Genomic DNA, 22,568 nt, shown 5'->3' on the forward strand with positions numbered 1-22,568 from the left:
GTAAACCAACTGTCACACAACACTAATAAAAAAAAATCTTCAGACAGAGTAGAGAGTCCAGGTCCACACATGCAATCTAAACCTGCCAAATACAAATAGAATCTTATATCTAACAACATATTAGAGTTTAATAAAACCGGGAAAGCCTTTAAATCAAATGTTTGTTCTTTTTATTACCAGGTTAAACCGTCACCGCTGCCCAGCGAGTGGAACGGCAAGGCAGACAGCTGCATCCTCAACATCAACTCCACCATCTACGATGAGATCCAGCAGGAGATGAAGAGGGCCAAAGTGTCCCAGGCCTTGTTTGCAAAGGTGGCGGCCTCCAAGAGCCAGGTAGTGAAATACACACTAAAGAACTGTCGCAAATTGTCCTCTGTGTTTAGGTAGCATAATTTGTTAATTGGATCGTGCTTTCTAAAGTAGAGCTGTACTGATATGCCATAAATCCAAGCCTGAAAGTCCAGACGGGCATACGTAATTGTCCAATGTCCACACACGTGCAGACACAGCCTTTGTGTTTAAAGCCAGAAATTGAGGACCTTTTGTCTCTGATTGGTGAACTCTGGTGAATTTCCTTCAATGCGTGTGTGCAGGAAAACTGTACATCTCCATCAAAGGTTGGAGACGGCGCATAAGGAAACTTAGCTCAGTGTATCAGTGGAGCGATTTATCGTCATAATGACACATGTCTTCTTTATTGTGGGTTTGGAGTTTAGCAGTCGACACTGTTTCAACACCAAACAAACCTGTTTATATTAGCTCCACTCAGTTAGATGATGATGGGAGCCCCTGTCATCTTCTCACAAAGAGCGCAGAGCTCACACAACACAAGCTTGTGTGTGTTGGAAACAGAGGGTGAAAACATAGCGCCAGTTTAACTCTTTATTAAAAGCAATTAAAAATGTAGCACTGAGGACTTATTATTAAAGGTTTTCGTGTGTCTGTCGCAGGCAGAGTTGGGAAGATTTCCACAATTGTGCTTGATGAAGAAGATGGTGGGGGGGAGAAATAGATCACCAAGGGCGGAATAATCTTGAAATATCTGCAAAGGCTTTATTTTTTTCTTGCTGATTAGGATGATTATAGCCCCAGATAGCTTTGTTTTACCAAATTGCAGTTTGATGCACAAACCACTGTTTTTGTTAAGGAGTTCAAAGACTCCTTGGAAGGATAGAGAAAAGGGGGAGAGTGAGGCGGTCGCAGTATTAACTCGCTCATGTCTCTCTCTTCTCAAATGACGGTTTGTCTGGGAACAGGTTTCCATCATGCTGTCTCCACCTCCCTCCCATCTCTCTGTCTTGCCCCTCTACCTCTCTCGTTCCCCCGATTTCTGCCTCTCTTTCACGTTCCATTCATGGCAGGCGGGTGTGAATGTGAATTGAGCAGCAGATAAGAAGTGTGCTAATTATGCCTCTGAAAAGGGGCCTGGGAGAGCACTTATCTCTGGCTCTATCTCGTAATGGGCGCTCCCCGGGCAGCTGGTCCTCCCCCCTTACTACCCAGCCGGCATTGCCACATCTACCAGCACCGCCAGGCCAGCGGCTGCTCCTCCCCAGCAGCACCCACGTACTCTGAAAATCAGATGCTGGGACCCAGCTTTCCGCTGCAGTTTCCTCAAAAATATTCAAAAAAGAAATTGTCAATATATATTTTTTTAATTTAAAGCAGGACAGTGGGTTCATTGTGTTAGTTTCATGCTCTGGGCAGACAGTTCAAGCATTTTTATCTTACTATCCTCAATGCCAGCATCGCAGTCTGGATAAAAAAGGGTTTCCTTTCCCTCAATGCTGTGTATAGTATCACTGTCATACACAAAAGTAAATAAATATGGCACTTTGTGTAGGCAACCGCAGGGCTGCAATGATATGTTAAATGATAGATTAGCTAGTTTGCTCGTCAAGCAATGAGTCAATCATTTTTGTCAGGTCTCGTTGTAAAGACTTGCGGAAAGAGTTAATCACCACAACTGAAATTTACAGACGTCCCTAAACACCTCGCAAACAGGCAAACGGCTATGAAAGGTGATACACAGATATAGCGTTACTGTATTGAATAGAAGATGCCTATAAGGATACAATTACTTAACACAAACCATATGGAGCAAGTCTGAGCAGCAGAGCTAATGCTCACTGAGCCAGTTGGTAACTAATCAAATGTAATCTCGCCCTGTATTAATCACTTCCTCTGACATGCAGATAAGGAACAAAGTTGTATTTAGTGAGAACCTTTATTACCATCTTTGTACTCAATTTTACTGCAGTTTTTTGTACAGATTGAAAGTATCCTTGTGGCTGGGAGTGATGAAGCTGCAGTTTACCAATATTCTCTAAATGCCTCACAGACAGGCGATCGGTAGATGTGAAAGTGTAATAGAAGGCAGCTCTTAGTCAAAATACAAAGACTTGACACTGCACTAAATCAGGTCTCTAGCAATACACCCGAAGCAGGTGAACAATTGTCAAGAAATGAGAACAAACCATCCCGCTACCCACACACACACACACACACACACACACACACACACACACACACACAAGCCCGTTCAGCTATCTTAGTGAGGACCTTCATTGACATAATGGTTTCCCTAGCCCCTTACCCTGACCATTAAAAATGAATGCCTAACCCTAAACCTAACCATAACCTAATTGTAATCCTGACACTAAAAATACATTTTGAGCCTCAAACTTGTGAGGACCGGTGTGTGTGTTCTCACAAGTGACTGTTGGTTCTCACAAGTATAGTAGAATGCAGATTTCGGTCCTCACAAAGATAGCTAGACAGGAACACACACACAGATTCCTAAATAGATAAGAACCAAGCAGACGTCCTGTTCTCTTCCTCAGTGCGTCACCTTGGTTCCTGGGAAATTATGACGGCCATTTTTTTCAAAAGATTGTTGCCGATTTAACAAAACCAAGTGATTAGTCAATATAATAGTTATTGATTAATGATGAAAATATTAGTAGATTTTGAACTATTAAACATGAAATATCATATCCAGTAAAAGTGTGCTGCCTTTATGCTAACTGATAAAAGATGGCACTAGTTTTATTTTAACCAGAAAAAATCATTTTAAAATGTGGTGGTTTGTTGTAGAACACATACCCACAATATGCTCGTTAGTGATTAGCAGTGATTTGTTGTCTCTTTAGTCATATTACATATTATTGGCTGCAGTGGTTACTCATTTTTAAAAGAGGTGTTGCTTTAAAAACATTTTTTAGGTTTTTAAAATGCTAGTAAAATGCTTGTCTAAATCAGTGAGAGGAACAGCTGAATGTATCCATTTATAATGTTCAAAATCATCACTTAAGCTTAGGTCAAGAGAGGTTTGCAGCCTTGCAGGGGGAAAAAAATAACCATCCGAGCCGTGGGTAGAGCACCATGCCAGCAGAGACTGCTGGTACTGTGGTTGGTGATGAGGATGGAGGATGGGCTAGACTGGCAGGATGCCCATATGGGGTCCAGGGAAATAATCATGGGGGGAGGGGAAGGAAGAGGCCTCATCACTGAAACTGGCACTGTCCTGTCTGCTTGGTTTGCATTTCAAACTCTGCCTGTTCAGCTCAGCTTAGGGTTTCCCAGTATGTTTACATAAGCACGGGACCAGGTGACTTGGACACATGCGGGTAGGTGCACACCACTTGGTGTATTTAGAGTATCTGAGACAGCCAAGAAGATGAGAACAGATCTGACAATCTTTAAGGAGAGAAAGATGGGAGATGGTGACCTGACGGAGGCCACGGGCAGCAATACTTTGAGTAGAAAAGTTAACCCGAGCCTGCTCATTGGTTCACGCTCCACTGAGCGTGCGGTTAGGTGTGGAGCATGTACTGTGTGTTTTTCTGAGGAGGCACATTGAATGCGTGGACCAGTGCATGTATACTCCAGTGTGCATATTTATGTCGGCTGGTGTTTGGGGAGTTTTTGGAACGCAGCCATTCTGTCCTCTCCTAGGGCTCGTAACCACTGAAGGCCTCTGCCAGTCCTCACCCTCCACATGCACATATTCAACGTTGCGTTTCAATCACTCTTTTACTGCCACATATTCAGAGTAGTAACTATAGAGCAGTGACTCTAACCCGAGCCATAATACTTTATCAGATTAATGTTTGCTATTTACTTGAAGTCAGACCATTCATTTTTTTAAGCAATCCACAAAGCCATTCTGATTTATTAGGATACATATTGTGTTTACTCTTTGATAAAATCGAAATCATTATTCATGATCCGTTCCTCAATGATTCAGACTGATCGAACGCTCCAAGAATGCTCCATCTCCATTTAGCTTCAGGAGATGTCAGACTTGGAGAAAACAACTGCGCGCTGCTGGTTCAAATCCAGCGTTGACACTGCCAGAAGTTGTGCTATTTGCCAAACGGCCCATTTCATTTTAGCCTGCAGAGGTGCAAGCTATGATCTGGATAGCTTGGAGTTGATGTCAACATTATTAACTGGCTCAGTAGGGCTAGTGCACTATCTAGCAAGCTGCAGTGCTTTGTTTTCATTCATGTTAACAGGGGAGGCTTGCTGTGTTGGCTAGCCTGACGGAGAGGGCAGCTAATATTCAGCTGAGCGATGGGAGGTCGGCTGAGGGTGGGGTGGAGCGGATCGGGGGCATTCCTTTGACACGACTTTTATGTCTAAACATTCCCAACACTTCCTGAGAGGAACTGTGCGGTGGATGGAATCAGAGTCCCTGCTGTCATAAAACAAGCACCCTGGGAGCCCTGCGCACTGCGGGGCTCAAAGCCCTCCGACTCCTCAATGGCCAGTGGAGTACAGAACGCAGTCAACACCACAAACGGCGCCCTCCCTCCCCATCTCTCTTTCTCTTTCTGTCTCCCTCTCTCACTCGCTCATTCTCCCCTGGAAGAGGCTACGCTAATTAGCCAGGCTCTAATGAGACAGAATGGCACTGATCTGGTCCGCCGCTGCGCCACCGGGGGGGCCGAGCAGGGGGGCTGGTGCAGTAGGGGAGAGAGAGGGGGGGGAGGTTGGTGTATGCCATCTGTCACCCTGCACCCGCCTGGCACGGCAGTCCCTGGAGTGGAGGAGGGGAGTGGTGGGGGGCCGGTGATGGCGGGGAGTGAGTGCCTCGTTGGTCTAAGGATATGGACTATTGGGTGAAGGTGGGTGGAGGCGGCGGGTGGGGATACTGATAGGAGGAAGGGAGGGTGACCGCATAACTGTGACTGCTTCATGTTTCCAAAGTTGCTAATTTCCTGTTACGGGTAGAATCCGCTTAGTGGTTTTACATGTTTTATATGGACATGAAAGCTTTTCTTAGCTTTAATCTCAGCCAACTATACCAAACCAGACACACACATGCAGCTCTGCTCCATCCAGTGGCTGCTTTACAAGAGGGGCAGATGGCTGACCTTTTCGGTGTCTCTGTCTAGATTGTGACCGTTCAGAGGTTTGTCTGTTGTGAGGAGCTGCTCGGGGTCGGAATATTAAAAGTCGCGTTTTGCATGAAAATCGTGGCATCCATAGATCGTCAGAATCGACAGTGAAGATGTTACACTGGTACTTGTTACAGTTTTGCATCGCTTCCCACAAGTTTGACTTTTACTGTTACAGCAGTGCTGGCATCAAGTCTTAATTTTTGTTTGTGTGCTTCTCCTCACCTCTCTCTCTCAAATTAGGCAGATCAGAGTGAGCATATCACAGCCCCTGGGGATCTAAAAGGGCCGTGACTGTTTATTAATTGATTTATTTATTTATCTCCCGTGCCTGCTTGGTTATTAGGTTGCCATGGGAAACAGGCTAGGCCAGATCCCCTCCATTATTAAAGACACAATTTCTTGAACTGGAGACCCAGCTGTCTGAATAATTAATTTAGTGAACGAATTATCTTGCAAACGGTAAGTCTTCCCCTCCCTCTGAAATGAGCCTTTCTCTTATTGTTTAATGGACAGTGGAATTCCCACCAGCCTGTTTTCTGAGCCCTCCTCCTCTTAGTGGGAGCACGGGGTCTCACTGAGCATGCTCAGAGCACTTTGTGTCTCTCCTGCCATCTCTCTCACTTACGCCTTACGTGCCACCTCTCACCCCATCTGTCTCCAACCGCACAACTCCCTCCCCCCTCGTCGCCCACCTCCTTCCCTGCAGTCCAAACTAGGAATCTGCCCCGACTGTCAAGACTCCAAATTGTCTCATCCTCATCACCTCTAGTACATTACTGTATGACAAATGTTTCGTGGAGCACAGCAGCTGTTAGCCAGTTCGCTACATAACTGAAGTAGCACTAGAGCTCTCTCGATAAACAAGCCTAACCGATGCTTATTCTGTCACACAGCTCACATCACTAGTTCTCACTGTTTTCTGGCTTGTTAGAAAAAGTTACTCCTATTCCACTGACAGGCACAGGGTTTTGCTAGCTTTTTCTTTCCTGCAAATGTTAGCAAGCTAACCCACTCCCACTGTCTCCACTTCTCCTGACAGACCACACAGGGCTTGTTCTGAGGCCCATTCTCGCTAATCTGATCAGGCAGGCAAATACGCCGGGAAAAGCGCTTTAATGATCCCCCTAATTACCTCAAGTCAATACCAACTGTATTATTAGACTCGGGGAAAATATTCCATTAGGGTGCCCCCCGTGGGAGTCCCCCCTGTGCGCGCTGATGTCACGCGCTGCGCGCCCCCTACGCTTGTAATTAATTTTATTTACACACGCAGGAATGCACAAGGTCGCACCTGCAGCCCGGAGCCGCCCGACTCGGCCCGCCTAATCAGATCTGTCATAATTACCATTCTGCATGCTTCTGACACACGCCGGGAAATATTTCAATTTAACTACAGCCACTAGCTCCGGCAGATGCAGCGTGAGAGAGAGAGAGAGTGTGTATCTGTGCTAGTGTGCGTGCATACAGAGTGTGAGAGAGGGGGAATTGCATGGGGAGATATTAGGACCTATCTAAGTCCTCATCCTGCTTACGTTCACTTGGTTTTGCTAGCATTATTTGTTCTCCTCTCTGTCTTTCAAAATCTCCTCTCTGTCTCTTTGCTTCCTCTGAGGATGACTGCCTCTCACTACTAATCACTTTATCCACATTGAATTCTATTAGTAGGTAAATTTACAATATACTGCATGAACTGAGCCTGACGAAGGGCTTCCAGCCATGTTTCACAGAGACATTTGAGGTTTTTCAGCTATTTTCTCAACATTTGAAAATTGTGATTTTATTTTAAGACAAGTCCCTTCAAATTGAACAGGAAACAAAAAAAACATATATCTTTTGTCTGCCTTTAAATATTTGATCAGTTTCACTAAAATCTGCAAACTTGTCAACAATTAAGAACACTTATTTAGCTGACATAGACAATTTGCAGGTTCCCTGCTATTTCAATCCCTAATTCAATAAGATCAGTCATGATTTATCAGCTTAATTATGCTTTGATATTAGCAATTAAACCCCAGCTTTGAATTAAATCTCAATCAAGCTCTTATAATTGATGGAATCAGACTCCATGTAGGTGCTTTCTGCGTTTGTAATGTTGCTGCAGTTGTTGATTATCTGCAGTTCATCTTCGATGTGTTTGTTGTCTTGTGTGCATTCATCCTCCATCTGCCTCAGCAGTATTGAATAGAAAAGATTATAAACAAGAGGTAAATTTGTGGATGGAGAACAGTGTTTGAACATTCAGTGTGGCTGTGCAGACAGTGCGGATATACAAATATCAGCCCACCACCAGGCTAAACTAGATTATGGTGCAATTTCAACAATACTAATATTTGATACAGAGAGACACGTGTACTGTAGCATCATCAGTGACTCCATTTTCAGCCATTTTGTACACATGAAAAATCTGTGGTGCTTTCCTGGACAAAGAGTCCACTAAAATGTGAAGTTTACCTTCTTAGGAGAGAAAATATATTTCCTGCAAGTGTTTGGTCAGGACTGAGCAAAATATTACAACAGTTTAATTTGTGGATATGCAAATTATAACAATTTTTTTCCTTGGGCTCGGGCAGCGCATTCATCCTGCAGACAATCAGGATTTTCTGCAGGAGGATGACTGTGGGAAAGTCCCTGGTCGTACAATTGTTACTGTGTTATGTGCAGTTGTGTGTGAAGAACTTTGCTGGAAAAGAATAAAATGTGTGGTTAAAAAAAAACGAAACTGTAACCACACAGATGTTTAATGTGCTCCATTTTTGATGGACTGGTCATTTGCCTTTGGTTATTCTTTATGCTCCATCTGCCTCTATTTGGTTGCTCGAAAATACCCTCAATGCTTTATTGGTTCGGCAGCCATGACGTAAACTGCCACACAGAGCTAGTCGGTATTGTTTCTGGGAAGGAGTGCTGACACAGAGAGAGGGCCATTTCCTGCACAGTCATGCCTCGCCCTCACAATGTGTGTCGCGTTAGCTGTCAGTCTGTTATTGTTGTCAACTTGCTTATTGTATCTGGAGAGGTCGCGACCCCTCTTCAGAAAACGCTCGCTGTTTGGCTAAGACTTCTCCGTGTCACAGCTCGAATTGAGATTAAATGTTTGGCATGTATGATTCAGACTGGCGAATCTCTCTCCTAAAGCTCAGCCACTGACATCCTCACAAAAGAAGATAGTAACACAATCTGGCAACCACAATCTGGAAAGCATCCTCTCTGACAAGACATCAGAGTCGTATCAACGAGATTTAATAACTAAAAAAAAATAGAGTTTTAAAGGCAAGTTTCTAAAGATTTAGATGACTCAGTTTTTAATCCTTAAAAGCTTTCCTTAAGAAAGAAGCGACCGTACTAGAAATTTCATCATTAATTTCTGCAGTTGCAAATCCAGCCATCCTTGGGGCCTGTCTGTCATTTTACAAAGATGGTCGTTTGATCCGTTTGTTTTGTAGTCTGCCTCCTTCATGAGGGCCTAGGACCTGCGTGTGAATTAGAATCAGATGGTGAGGTTATGAAAAATTATGCAGAGGTAAATAAAAATGTGGCTTAACAATAAATTCAACTCTTTGATCACCATCTGGTGAACAGCCTTAGATACGATACAAAGAAGGGGGTATATTATTAGAAAGTAATAAATGCACTGAACGTTTTTCTCTCGATCCGTTGGAAATGCCTCATACTTTCAGTGCCGTGTTGTCTTCTGTAGTTAATATCCACTCATGAGTTGCTTAGAGAGGCAAACTAGTGATTTGGTGGGTCCCTAGTTTCTCCAGAATTGATCAGATTTAGTACTGGCTCTTTAGTATTGGCGTGGTCTTTCTCAAAAACTATGCATCAAGACATAAAGTCTAGCCAGAAGCGGCATTATAAATGCAACATAAAGCGGCCTGAAACAGAGCTCAGTAATCTCCTTTTCAGCAACATTGGATACATTAGTATTTTGTCATATAGCAAAGCCATTTCCAGCACAAACCTTCTCTTAAGTAAAAGAAATAATGCAAACACGATTACTTTGCATTACTTTGGATATATGATGAATGCACAGTTCAGTAATCTTTTCCATTCCAGTAGCGAGACAAATTTGTATGTTCAAATCTTGCTAGCAGACATTTTTAGTGCAAATCTTGCCCTTGTCCTGATCATCTGCCTATCACACGGAGAATGAAAGAAAATAAACACGATTACTTTGGCTACATAATAAATTCCCCGCATAACCCAACATATTCATCTAGCTGCAGCGGTGCAACGATAATCAATGTGGTAAATCCTTAGCTGAACTGCAAATTAATTCCTTCCCTTTAAGCATTGATCACTGGATCACCCCCACAGAGGAACATATATTTGGATTAAGGCCTGTCCTTTTGTTAAAGGGCTAGATGAAGTTTGTGCGAGTTTGTACGTTTGCTCCGAGAAGGCAAACTACACAAACACAATTGAGTTGAACTTGAAGAAGTGTACATTTTTGTCACAGAGTTCATCTGTTACAAGAGATGGGAACAATGTGCTCTTAGTATATTTTTTGGCCGTCCTTCCAATTGCCACTGCAGTTCAATTAAGGCTACTGACCCCGTTTCCACTGCCTTTTCATCCTCACTGTATGCCAGAAACAATTCGTACAGTCAAAGCTTTTTCTGTTTGCTTATAAAGACCCACACGCCGCAAAGGAATCTGGCCCAGAAATGTGCAGTCAATTATTGCTTATTGTTGCGGGAGATTCGCATATGCCGAAGCATCGGGAACATCTCAAGACTCCACCGTCGTCAGCAGATGGGCGTCCACCATGCCGTAATGTATTTACAACACGGCGCACGTTACCTCGCAGGGTTGAACCTGCGTGCGCAGACGCTGGATTGGTGTGCTCGGGGAGGAGAAACAGGTTTGAACATACCGTGTTATCGGCTGCGTTTATCTGCATAGTGTTGCCTGCCAGTGCTGGGCCTCTGCCAGGTTCAAGGAGGAGGAAAGACAGTGATGCATTGTCTTCCCCTTTCTTTTAGCTCGCTCCCTTATTCAGACACAGGAGGTTTGTCTGGCTGTCTCAGAAACCGTCTTCTCCTCCAACCAGCCAGCCACAACAATAGCCACAATCATTTCTTCATCACCGAGTTTCCCTTTTCATTTTTTTGTGTCATCTTGGCCTTTTTTGTCCAGATGGTTAAAATCCAAATGGTGCTCAAAGCACTTTTTGTTGGGTTGAATGTGAGGCATTATTTTTGGTTACGCAGTAATCTGAGAAAGGAGGGCGGGAAAAACCTCAAATGGCAAATTGATGGACATCTGTTGGCTTATTTTAGTTATTTATTTTTGCTGTGGCCGAGGTCAGCTTGATGGGGCTGATAACAAGCAAATGAGATTAGGGGGAAGGTGTTGGTCCAGGCCATGTGACAGACCTCTCCCTGTCTGTCTGCCTGTCTGTCCACTCGGCCTGTCTCACAGCAGAGCCAGATTTTTTTTTAAACGTTCCTCCTTCCATGTTGGGGGTGTTTGCAGCAGTAGTTTGGTGGTGAATGGGTGGGTGGGTTGAGCGGTGAATACCATGCTGTTCTCTGACAGAGCAGGCCTATGCTCTCATTGGCAGCTTGTGACTGCAGCACACATACACGGTGTACTGCATTGCATAGCTGGGTGAATCTTGCGCATGAATTCAACTATTGTGTTGCAAGGAAACCGTTTCTCTCAGAACACCCGGTTACTATTTATATCAATATTATACAATGGTCTGCTGAAGCTCATGGGGCTGTGCTCAGATCTGACCTCTAGGGCCCCGAGGTGCTCTTTTAATTTGGCACCCCATGACCCCGTAGCCCCATGAGCCACCGGTCATGTCTGTTTCAAAACAAGAAAAAGAATCCTTGATTGTCAGTCCAGTTGTTTGAAAGTAATTAATAATTAAGCAACAATGACCCAGAGGCAGCGGATTACAGCGCAATATTGTTGCAGGTGTGTGCCAGCATAGCAAGATAATCCTATGCCTTTCAGTACTTATTGCTTCAATGAACCTGTTTGCAGCATCTGTGAGTTCAACTGAGAGATGTGCTTTGTATCCAAATAAACTGCCTTTCCAGTTCACTACTTAATCTGTGATTTCTGAGGTTATCTAGGTTGGAAAAAATGTGTTTGGATGGACGGGTATTTGTATAGTGCTTTTCTAGTCTTGCTGACCGCTCAAAGCGCTTTTTATACTACAAGCCACATTCACCCATTTATGAAACATTTTTTTCACTTTAAACACTCGCATGCTAATAGCTACACGTGGGGGCAATTTGTAGTCCAGTATTTAGAGTATGCTAAGGACAAGCAGCCTGAGAACTGACCTCTGCTCTCCTGAGCAATAGCTTTCTTTATTAGGTCAGCTGTAAAGCTGTTTGTCCTTAAATGCATAGTAAATATGATTTATTAACCGTTAAAGTGAAGGTTAATTGTCAGTAAAAAGTCAGAATGTCATGAAGAATTGCAATTTTTGGGGTCAATGTTGTGACTTTGAGGTCAAACTAATGATTCAAATGAAAACAATGCAACAGTTTTCACCCGAGAGAAAATTTAGTGGAAAACTGTAAAAGGCCTACTTTGTGGCGTTTTCCAAAAGTGCAAGTGATTTCCCACCATGGGCAAATTACAGGTGCGGCAGACGCAAAGGAGAGTGAGGAAAATGAACGTTTACACCGGTTTTAGGTCACCGTTCGCTTCCAACACAGACATTTGTTAAGTTTGGTCATCGTTTTTCTGCTGGGTGTTGAGTTCTAGCTTGGCTGACATTGTTTTCTGCGGTTGCAAACTGTGAGGGGGGATGAGAGGTGCGAAGATTAGAACTGTAGAGTCCACCTAATAAAAATAAATCTGTTACTTCTGTTTCTGATATGAATGTAGGTTTGCTGTAACTGATCATTATCAAAGTTATCAGCCAAAGACAGTGTAGCAAGTATAAGTAGACTTTTGGTTCCTGTTGCTGCAGCATTTTGTAGTCATGCGATATGAGAAAATGCCTTTACAACAATGTTGTTGTGAAACACTTTGAGAGAGCGCCGTATTCTCTATTGGTCGTCAAACAGGCCTGTTCTGAACTACCTGTTCTGTTTATTTATAGAGAGCCCTTAATGATCTTCAACAAAACACTGAGTACACTGCATTGAAGAGCCCTAGATTTTTGTTTTCTGGGCCGTATTGGAACACTTTAGTGGCAGGGGCAGCAAGTTCCATGATCCAATCAAGAGCAGTTGGTGCTTGTCAGCTGCAGTGGAGAGGCTCAACAAATTACATTAAACAATAAAGGGGAAAACAGATTTGAAACAGTATGGTAATATCAGTGGAGTGCGGGAATGTTGAACATAAAGTCTCGTTGATGGGGTAATTTTTGTGAAAAATAGTCATATTTAAGTAGGTTTTATATCAAATAAATTTCATGGTATGCCATATTTTACAGTACATTTGTTACTTTACTTTATCCCAACTTTATTTCTTCCAAAGTTCAAGAGGGAACTGCTCACTTCTTTCTCTGTCTCGCTCTCGTTGTCCCTCTCCATCTCTGTCCTCTCTGCCGTCCCCCTGCCTCTGCCTGGACTGTGGAAGCAATGCAATTAGACAAACACAAACAGAGCTCTTGAAGCTGGAAAGTGCTGACTGTCCACTGTCCGCAGTGTTGGACAGGGGCGGCGTTTAAAAACATTCTTTTCTTCCTGGCACGTGATTCTTCCTTCAGCATCGTCTATGGCAGCCCAGAAACAGTCGAAAGCAAAAAAGAGAGAAAAAAAGCCACACAAACGAACATTCACACTTGTGAACTAATAAACTCTGTACTTTATTTCATCAAATGGACTTCCTGGCATTGGAATGGAGTTCACGTCGCGCCTTTGTTTGATTGGCTCTGCTACTTTGGGTTTAATCCTGCTGGTTTGGGGAGTGTTTGAGTTGGATTACTCCATCGTTGGGCTGGGGTACTGTTTCTCTGGCTTTGACAAGATGGTGTGTGGTGGTTTGTGTGCGTCTGTTTGTGTTTTTTTTTTTTGGGGGGGGGGTGTCTGTGTGTGTGTGTGTGTGTGTGTGTGTGTGTGTTCTTCCTCACTACCGAATCAGCTGAAACCACAGACAGCCCAACTGGAGTGCTGTCCAAATCCCTCTGCATGCAAATTAAAAACGCAACAATAAACGTGGCAAAGGAACAAGGTGGGCACGCAGGCTTTATGGCCCCCTCTCCCCCACCTTTCTCTCTCTCCTTCCCTCCCTTTATGTCTCTCTCTCTCCCTCTCTTTCTCCCCCTCTCGCCTTCCTCCAAAACCCCTCCTGGGTTTGATGTGGCTTATGGGAGGAGTTGGAACAGGGGACAACCAAACTGCTGAGTTATCTCTTGCATGCAGTGTGGCGGCGTGGCTCTGCCCTCTGTGTGTGTGCATGTGTGTCTGCGTGCAGACCAGCAGCACGGTGTAATCCTGTGGAAATGAAAGGTGCTGCCGCGCACTGGCCGGGAGATTACAGCGCCGCTCTGTCGCGCTGCCAGGACAGACTACCCGGCTGAGAGAGCGGCCCTCTGTAACACACACACTCACACACCTCGCTGTCTGTCTTTGACGCCGCGTTTCCTCCTCGCTGCTTTTTGCTCCGCGGCCATCCCTCCTTCTTCATCCTCTCTTGTTCCTTTACAGCTCTCTTCTAGCTTCACTACAATTTCATGCCCACATCACTGCAGGCCCCCCCACTTCGTTACCCTTCTCTCTCTCCCACGCAGCTCTTCAGTGCGTTATTTCCTTTCACTCTTACTCACACACTCACACACTGGCCTGCTGAGGTTTAGGTCATCACGTCTGACCACGTCACTCAGCCCCTGTAGAGCCCTTCTGTCTGTGCAGTCCTCAGTCTTTCACTCGGCTCCATGAGCAAACATAAACACACATTTAGCAACTGTGACCGTGAGGCGTTTCTGTTTGTAAAGAAATGAAAGGGAAGTGAGATTAGTAGTTAGAATCGAGTAACACCGATGTTGCCAACACTTTAAATAATAGTTTGACCAAGCAACAGTTCTGATCATTTTCTATTTTTATTGTGTTCTCCCTTTATACTGGGGAAGCAACCATTTTAAATTTTTCATATTTTGAAAACAAAACGTAGCCTGACTTTGCTAAGTCTTCATGTTTTTGCTGATTACGTGGATGTCAGTCGACATCAGCAAAATCTGATGGTACCAATAATAAGCTGACATGTTGGTGCATCGCTACCTGCAGCTGTTTTTATGAGCAATAATCCTGCCCACTGATTTCTTGGTCATTTCAATTTATCATTAGATTCATATGTGTATTGCATCTTGATCTTCAAACATCCAATGAACACATGAACTCGAACATCTTGATTATTTTAGCAACTGATTAGTTCCCTATTTAAACAACAAAAATTTAATATAACAAAGAATAAAATATCAAAGCAGTAGGGCTGAACGATATATCGCATTTGCGATAATATCGCGACATGATCAAGTGCAATTTTCTAACCGCAAAGGCTGCGATTATACTGCGATTATAAGGCTGTCCAAATTACTACCATATCCCAGAATTCATAGCGCGGCCCAGCCAAACTCCAGTTTCCAGCAATGGCGGCCGCTACTAAGTTTTAAAATTACTCATACTAATCTTTCTGGGTCACAAAATAAACTTTTAACATATTTTCAGGCGAGAAAGTAGTTGTGTAAACATCAAATATCTGCTCGGTTTATCAAGATATCCCATATTTGCAAAAGTGCTTCGACGTTTTCAGAGGCGTCTGCTACCCACCAGCTCGACAGCTAGCCGGGAGCTCGAGGATTACTGATGCGGCCGAGAACGGCACAACTCCCGGCACATCATTTTCAGATCACCGCGGAGTTTCGCTGCTCGGGTTAAACGTAATATATAAGTCACTTAGACAACCTAAAAATGTTATTGTTGGGCTTTTTTCAGTGTTTTGTTTGTTCGTGAGTAAATCGGTTTGGCTGAGATTAAAGTTATTAGATTAGATAAAATAAAACTTTATTAATCCCCCGGGTGGGTTCCTCCTTGGTTTTCACACAGCTGACTAAACGTCAAACAGAAAACTTATTAAACAGAAGTATGAGACAGTCGAGAATTTACACCAGTGTCTGGTTATATTTTAGATAGCAAGAAGCAGACGGCCGAGTTTATTAAACTCCACCGAGACAGCGGTGACGCTAATCAGAATTAGACCGTCCAATTTCACGCCTTTAAACTTTAAAGGCGTGTTTGTGTGTGTGTTTATACAATTGCTATTATGTTTGCACTTTATGTGTAATGTTACTGACTGCAGAGATCAGTAAGATGTGTGTATTTTTTATTTATTAGTTTTATTTATTTAATATTATTTTTTAATTGAATGACTGTCTAGTAGTTCACAGATGTCGAAAAACTGAGTGTGGTAAAGCCACTGATTTTTTTTATGTATATTTCTGCAATCTGCACATTGTACTGACTTTCATTTTAATGTTTACACCAGGGTTCCTTGTCAGCACTTTATGCTCAGATGTTTGTAAGCTAAAAATAAACTATTGTGTATGTTCAAATATACTGTTGTGATTGAAGAAGTTAAATAAAAATGTCAGTCATCAATTCATGCATCACCTCATGTCATCATAACAGAGGTCTGTCTTCCAGGAAAGAACAGTTTAAAATTAATGTAATATAGTATTGGCCATACTATATGATGTATTGCTTGTCTTTGTTTAATAATACAGAAGACAAAGACCTTAAAAAATAATCGCATATCGCATCGCAATCGCAATATTGGGGCAAAAAATCGCAATTAGATTATTTTCCATAATCGTTCAGCCCTACAAAGCAGTATGACCAAATGATGCGATGTCTCTAAAAGGAGACCAACTTTTATCATGCATGTTCAAGTCATGTTGTCAAATACATGTGTGTGTGTGTGTGTGTGTGTGTGTGTGTGTGGGGGGGGGGGGGGGGTTCTGCCTTCCCCGCTGCACTTTGAGTGTTAGCGCTTCCTGTGTCGGGCTCTCGCTGAATCTTTTAATCACCAAGGTCAGACCTCTTTGTGCATTGTATTAATCAAATAAAGCCTTTTCTAAGTGCACTTGTCTTATACTGTTCCTCAGCTCTGTCTTTCATGGCCCTCTGCTGGAGCATTTTAAACATGGGAGTCACTCACTTCCTCCCAAGGGTGCTACTCAATATGCCAGTATGTCTTTCTTGTCATATTAAAATGTTCCCTCCTGCTGTGCTGCTTGACCTTGTCTACCTTACGTCTTCATCTTCAGCTGTGTAACCCAAAAAAGCCCCAATGATGCATTTTATGAGTGGTTTTCGTTTTATTTTGTTCATTTTAGTGAAAAAATGTGTTAATTATTTTGAAATGGTGTCACAGTGGCTTTTTCTTCCTCACAGTACTTTGATGCTTCCGATAGAAGCAGCTCTGTTTTAAGGTTTCGTAGTCTGGTTGATTGTTTGGCCTTTTTAGGGCTGCAACTGTGCTTAAACATTTTGGACATCACGGTCCGAATTGCAGTACATTCTATTCTTACTGATTTGTATCCTTTTTCTCCTTCCTTCTCCCTCCTTCCTTTCAAATGTTTTGTCCAGGGCTGGCTCTGTGAGCTGCTGCGCTGGAAAGAGGATCCGTCTCCAGAGAACCGAACACTCTGGGAGAACCTCTCCATGATCCGACGCTTCCTGAGCCTCTCTCAGGCCGAACGCGATGCCATCTACGAGCAGGAGAGCAGCGCCGGCCAGCAGCACCACAACGAGCGGCCGTCGCACTTGATGCACATTTCCAGTGACCAGCTACAGGTGAGTGTGATATTTTTCACAAGATTATGACCTGAGCCAGTGCCTTTGGGCAAGGCACCGAGCTAAAACTACAACAGATGTGTTCCAGAACATGAATATTGAATCACAGCAATATGTTTCTGGGGCTGAATCCACTGGTTGGCTGTGGCTGATCACATGTTGGGTTAACTGCTTATTCTAAACTGCCCTTAGGTGTGGATGTCAAAGTAAAATATAAGGTGCTCCCCTCCCCCAGCTGTTAAAAAAATGGATAGATGGATCACTAATTGCTAAATCAAAGCAATTTGATTATTTGTGCTTGTGATTTGGATCTCTTTTTGGTACAATTTCTTATGAAAAGTAGTTTAAAGATATTATGTAACAGTGGAGAGAATCATTTTTAAAAATCCTAATGAAGTCTGATTATTGTATCTGTGCATATCCTGTTTTCCAAAGGTCTGTGTCAAAAATAATTTAGTTTAAAAAAAAAGGGAAACCTTAATTTTCCCCATTTGACTTCTTCTTTCAGTAATTCTAACCCTAACAGCACTCAGGAGTTTCTGCGAACACATAAATTAACAACACTGCAACACTTAAAAGTTGCTACTTTTTAAGCAAAAAACGTTTTCAAAGATATCATTAGGCTGAACTTGCTTAACAGAGCTGCTTTATAAGAGACATCTGGCAGATGAATAGAAAATAACACACAGGCTCGGTTAACGGTCGAAACATCTTAATGAAGTACAATAATACTTCTATTAAAAGTCTGAGCCACAGCAGAGTGGTTGATTAGTTATTTGGTTACTTGGATACAATGGCAGCGTTTCACAAAGACTGTCATTTAGTGGATATAAATAAGGTAATAGGATTTCTTTGACAAATCAGTTTGAGCAGCAGATATGGAATGAGGGAATTTTGTGCATACTTTGCATGCAAATGCAAAACGGTTGCAGATTGATAAAATAGGATTATTTCTGATTTAATGGTGCAGTTTTACAGTGTCCATAAGAGACTGGTGTTTAACTATTTTGTGCTGCTCTTTTACTAACGTGATACATTAGCCAAATTAGCTCACATTTGCTCAACAAGAACTAGCCCGGCTCAGTATATGGATACAGTAAAAATCACATCTTTGGGTGCATTTATGCAGCTGGCAAGCAGAGTCCCTGCAAAGTGCTGTTTTGCAAACTTCATTATGAAACACCTATCTACAGTGTCTGACTCAGAAATGAAAATAAAAGAGCGCCCATTTTGCAGGGTCAATAGAGACCACGAGTTGCCCACTCACTCGCTCTCCAACCACACAATGAGACATTTTACGAGTAATGTGTCATGTGTTTACACTAACGGGACTCTGACGGCAGAGCGAAAGCCATCGATAGCATTCTCACACGGCGGCAAATCAGCCAGACCATCGCGATGTGAATTGTACACAGGGAGCTTGTTTATCACTGCCGGGCAATAGAGGCCGATAAGCAGCACAGGATATAATAGAGAGGCCAGTTTGCCTGTGAATTCCCAGTGTGCGTGGAGCCGATCGTGTCACTCATGTGTACGAGTGTATATGCTGGTGTGGGGCTGTTGCCTCCTCTACCTCCACAATGAGACTCAAGCTCCCACTACCAAAAAAGGAAAAACATCATATCTGCAGAACTGATTGCATTCAATCAGATATTACATGGAAAATTCCTTCAACCAAGTGCCTGTTCTATACACAGCAGGCCCATTTTTCCTCACAACTCAATTGATTTTAATGAAAGGCCTTATTAAGGCGCCGATAAGTGTTCACTGATAACATCCCCATCTCCTTTCTCTTCCCTCTTTCTTTTTTTTTCCTCACTGCAGGCTCAGCCGCCTCAGACACAGCAGCAGCACCAGCCCTCCTTGTCCCTCCACCCCTCCCAACAGCCCTTGCAGCAACAGCAGCCCACCACCGGTCCCCGGTTGCCACCTCGCCAACCCTCCACCGCCTCTCCGGCCGAAACGGAGGACGAAGGCAGCCGCGGAGGGAGCATCAAATCCCGCACGGGTGGAGGCAAGATCTCCCTGGAAGCTCTAGGTATCCTGCAGAGCTTCATCCAGGACGTGGGCCTATACCCCGACGAGGAGGCCATCCACACCCTTTCAGCCCAGCTGGACCTGCCCAAGCTCACCATCATCAAGTTCTTCCAGAACCAGCGCTTTTATGTCAGTCACCCAGCAAAGGCACCCAAGGAGCCCATTAACAACAACAACAACAACACCACTATTGCAGCCATCGTCAACAACACCACCAGCAGCAGTAGCAGCAGCAGCAGCCCGGCCTTTGAGGAAGAGCTGACGGACTTCAGGGAGAGCGGAGAGCTGTTGAAGGAGCTGGACGAGAGCACGCAGACCAACAGCACCATCTTCTCCATCAAGATCGAAGAGCAGCTGGGTCGAGGTGCCGAAGCCCAGTCCGAGTCAGAGCACGAGGCCAAGGAGTAGGACTCTCCCCCTGAAACATGTACTGAGAGTTTTCCTGTGCACACAGACTGGTGACTGTGCTAAATGTAACGCTCTGGCCGCCACAGAAACACCACACTGCAAACAAAGAGAAGTAGTGTTTTCAATCAGTACAGCATCTGGACTGTATGAGGAGTGTTCATATATATATATATATATATATATATATATATATATATATATATATATATATACACACACACACACACACACATATGAACTCACAGTGCGAAATGAGTGTTCACACACTGGAAAGCCCATTTCAGACTCAGTAATACAAAAAGTACTACTTTTTCGATTTTGTAAAACTTGTATTATTCACTGTAAAGACTGATGCATCGTTTAAATAATCTGCACAAAAAAATTATTAAGTATGTTGCCGTGGATATTTGCTGACTGCACTCTATGTCTGTTGTTTTACACTGACTTACTTTATCTTTTTGAGCTACTGATTATATTGAAAAAGGAAAAAAAAGTTCCCCTGGAGTTTGCTAGGACTTCGATAGGTGTTTACGTATGTGATGTTTAACTGGATTCTTTTTTTTTTAAGAAAATAGCAAATGAAATCAAGGACCATGTGGATGACAAGGCCTTAATTATGAGGTATCAAGTCTGGAGCCTGCTGGCAGATTAGTTATTCTTTTTAAAAAGCGCATAATGTGATTATGGATCACTCCAAACTCTGGAACGCGATCACCCAGCCCAGGTGCATCTACGAGAATAGCTCAGTCTCTTTACATATTATTTGTTAGGGAAGAAATATAAATATATATATATATAGACATTATATTGTAACTGTAAAAAGAATACAGTCTTAAAAAACTATGCCAACAAATGCCTTGTACTATACGGCACTGCCGATGTTAGATTATTTTGCAAAACCTTTGTCACTGTAACTTTCTGAATTGACACACAGTTGGAAATGTGAATTTCACAATGTTTATGTTGTCTGACATTATTTATTTGCAGTTCATGCAGTGTTTCTGATGTAATTACTTTTTCTAAAAAAAAAACTAAAAAAACAGTTTATGTTTCCTTGTGCGCGCTCTCTCTCTCTTTTTTTTATTCCACCGATCTTGTTTCTATTTATAAATGTAATTTCAGTGGGCAGTAAAAACAAGAAGTGTCTTAAACGTTTTAAATGGAGAAATGTGCTTTAAAGGTTGCCTATAAAAAGTGCTGTATGTCAAGCAACTCATGCTACAAGCTTCACAATTAATGTTGTATGCAATTTTTACTATCATGCAAATAAGCTTAGGTAAAATGACTAACCTATAGAACACCTTAGAAAGAAAAACATATGCAATCTGTGTGAAAATCGATGTCTGCGATGTGTCTTCCTTTGGTTAAGAATCCAATTCAAAAAGCTACTCCTGTATAAATATTCTGTAAAAAAGTGTTTCTTTTTTATGAGTTCATTTCAATGAGAACACCAGTTATTTTGTTACGACTGACTGTTTTATAAGTGTTTCTCGGTTCTTTTCGGCAGAAATGTTCTAACTAGAAGTGGTTATTGATTGTTAATTACACAATTAAACTGTTTGTATTGTACCACAGATTTCTTGGCATTAACTTGACCAGGCTCTTTTGACACCAGAGGTGTGTTTGTCTCCTCTGGAAACAGGAGAGGAAACAATGTGAAATGGTTGTTTGTTTTTTTTTGGTTTTTCTTGGTTTTCTTTTTGCTTTTTTCTTTCAAGTTCTGCTAAGAAAGAGCAACTCCAGTTACTGACTCATTCCGCTGCGATCACTGAACCCATGTCACTTGTAATATCTGTAAATATCACATCTTATGAATCATTAATTGTTTAATATTGTAAATATATTTGAAGTTTGTGCAAAAGCTCACCGTACAAAGCTGAATCGCCATTCTGTCGTGCCTCTTCCTCCCAAACCGACTGTACCGGGGCTCTTCTGCTGCATCTCCACTTCTACATGCTGAGTGTATGTGAACCACCTTTGAAATCTAAAATAAATAAATGTTAGGTGTGAACACCTGTAATAGCAAAGCCCTCTGCAGGAAGTTCGGCTATAAAACAGCGCAGGTGTCCTGACCTTGCCGTAAACCCCAGGCGGGGCCAGGTGTCTACACCTTTAGGAAATTACCCCCACCCGTTCACACCCTGAGATATGTGCCAGCCTGTCTGGGCCAGCGTTCCCTTTGTGTTGTGCTGTTTTTATCCCATAAATATAGAAAGAAATCCACAGTGCAATGTTGTGTACGTTCACGGGAAAAGAACAATCAAACGAAACAGACAAGAGGACATCCTTTTGTCAGAGGTGATCAGAGGGTACACGATACGTGTTAAGAGGTGATAAAAAAACATTACCGCATGTCACAGAGCAAAGAGGCGCCATTATGCTTCATTATTTCTCCATTTTGACATTACAAATGGCTTACTCACTGACAAACAGAGGTGAAGGCACCAACAAACAGGAACTCTAGCGTAATACTCCTCCTCATTATCACTGTTTTCATAAGGATCAGCTATATTTGCCGCACGCTTACAAAAGGTTTTTCTACACAGATGGCTAATACTTTGCTCTAACAGTGGTTCAAGACTTGATTTCTGATGTTTTCTGGAAAAGTTCAGCTATAAAGTGAAATATCCTACAGAGGGGTTATCCGGTGTTCTCCAGCAGCTGTAAAAAAAAGTCTTCGGCAAACATGGTGTTATTTCAGGGGATCGTGAGATGAGGAGGTTTGCCATGACAAGAAAGAGCCAGTTCTGTTTCACCATGGGTGGGTATCATGGGTGATTGCTCAGAGAAGACTGGCAAGCACCGAACAGGTTTGATACTCCATCTCCATTAGGCTGTTCGCTGGCTCTCCACGGCACCAAACACACTTCAAAGACTTTCCCTGATGTCAAAATAGAAATCATAATTACGACAAGAATGGTGACTGATGAATCACTGACTC

General features: G+C 42.8%; 1 protein-coding gene across 4 annotated transcripts in view; it reads left to right on the top strand.

Annotated features, from left to right (window-relative positions):
- Window positions 1-22,306, top strand: part of satb1b (SATB homeobox 1b) — a 60,485-nt gene extending 38,179 nt beyond the window's left edge. For all 4 annotated transcript variants that reach the window (XM_026183864.1, XM_026183867.1, XM_026183866.1 and 1 more), the window contains exons 11-13: window positions 181-336; window positions 16,976-17,182; window positions 19,007-22,306. In XM_026183864.1, the coding sequence (XP_026039649.1) occupies window positions 181-336; window positions 16,976-17,182; window positions 19,007-19,627 (984 nt within the window). In that variant the 3' untranslated portion in view covers window positions 19,628-22,306. The remainder of the gene's footprint in view (window positions 1-180; window positions 337-16,975; window positions 17,183-19,006) is intronic.
- The last annotated feature ends 262 nt before the right edge of the window (window positions 22,307-22,568 follow it).

This window comes from Astatotilapia calliptera, chromosome 11 (genome assembly GCF_900246225.1).
Source record: "Astatotilapia calliptera chromosome 11, fAstCal1.2, whole genome shotgun sequence".
Classification (NCBI taxonomy): Eukaryota; Metazoa; Chordata; class Actinopteri; order Cichliformes; family Cichlidae; genus Astatotilapia; species Astatotilapia calliptera.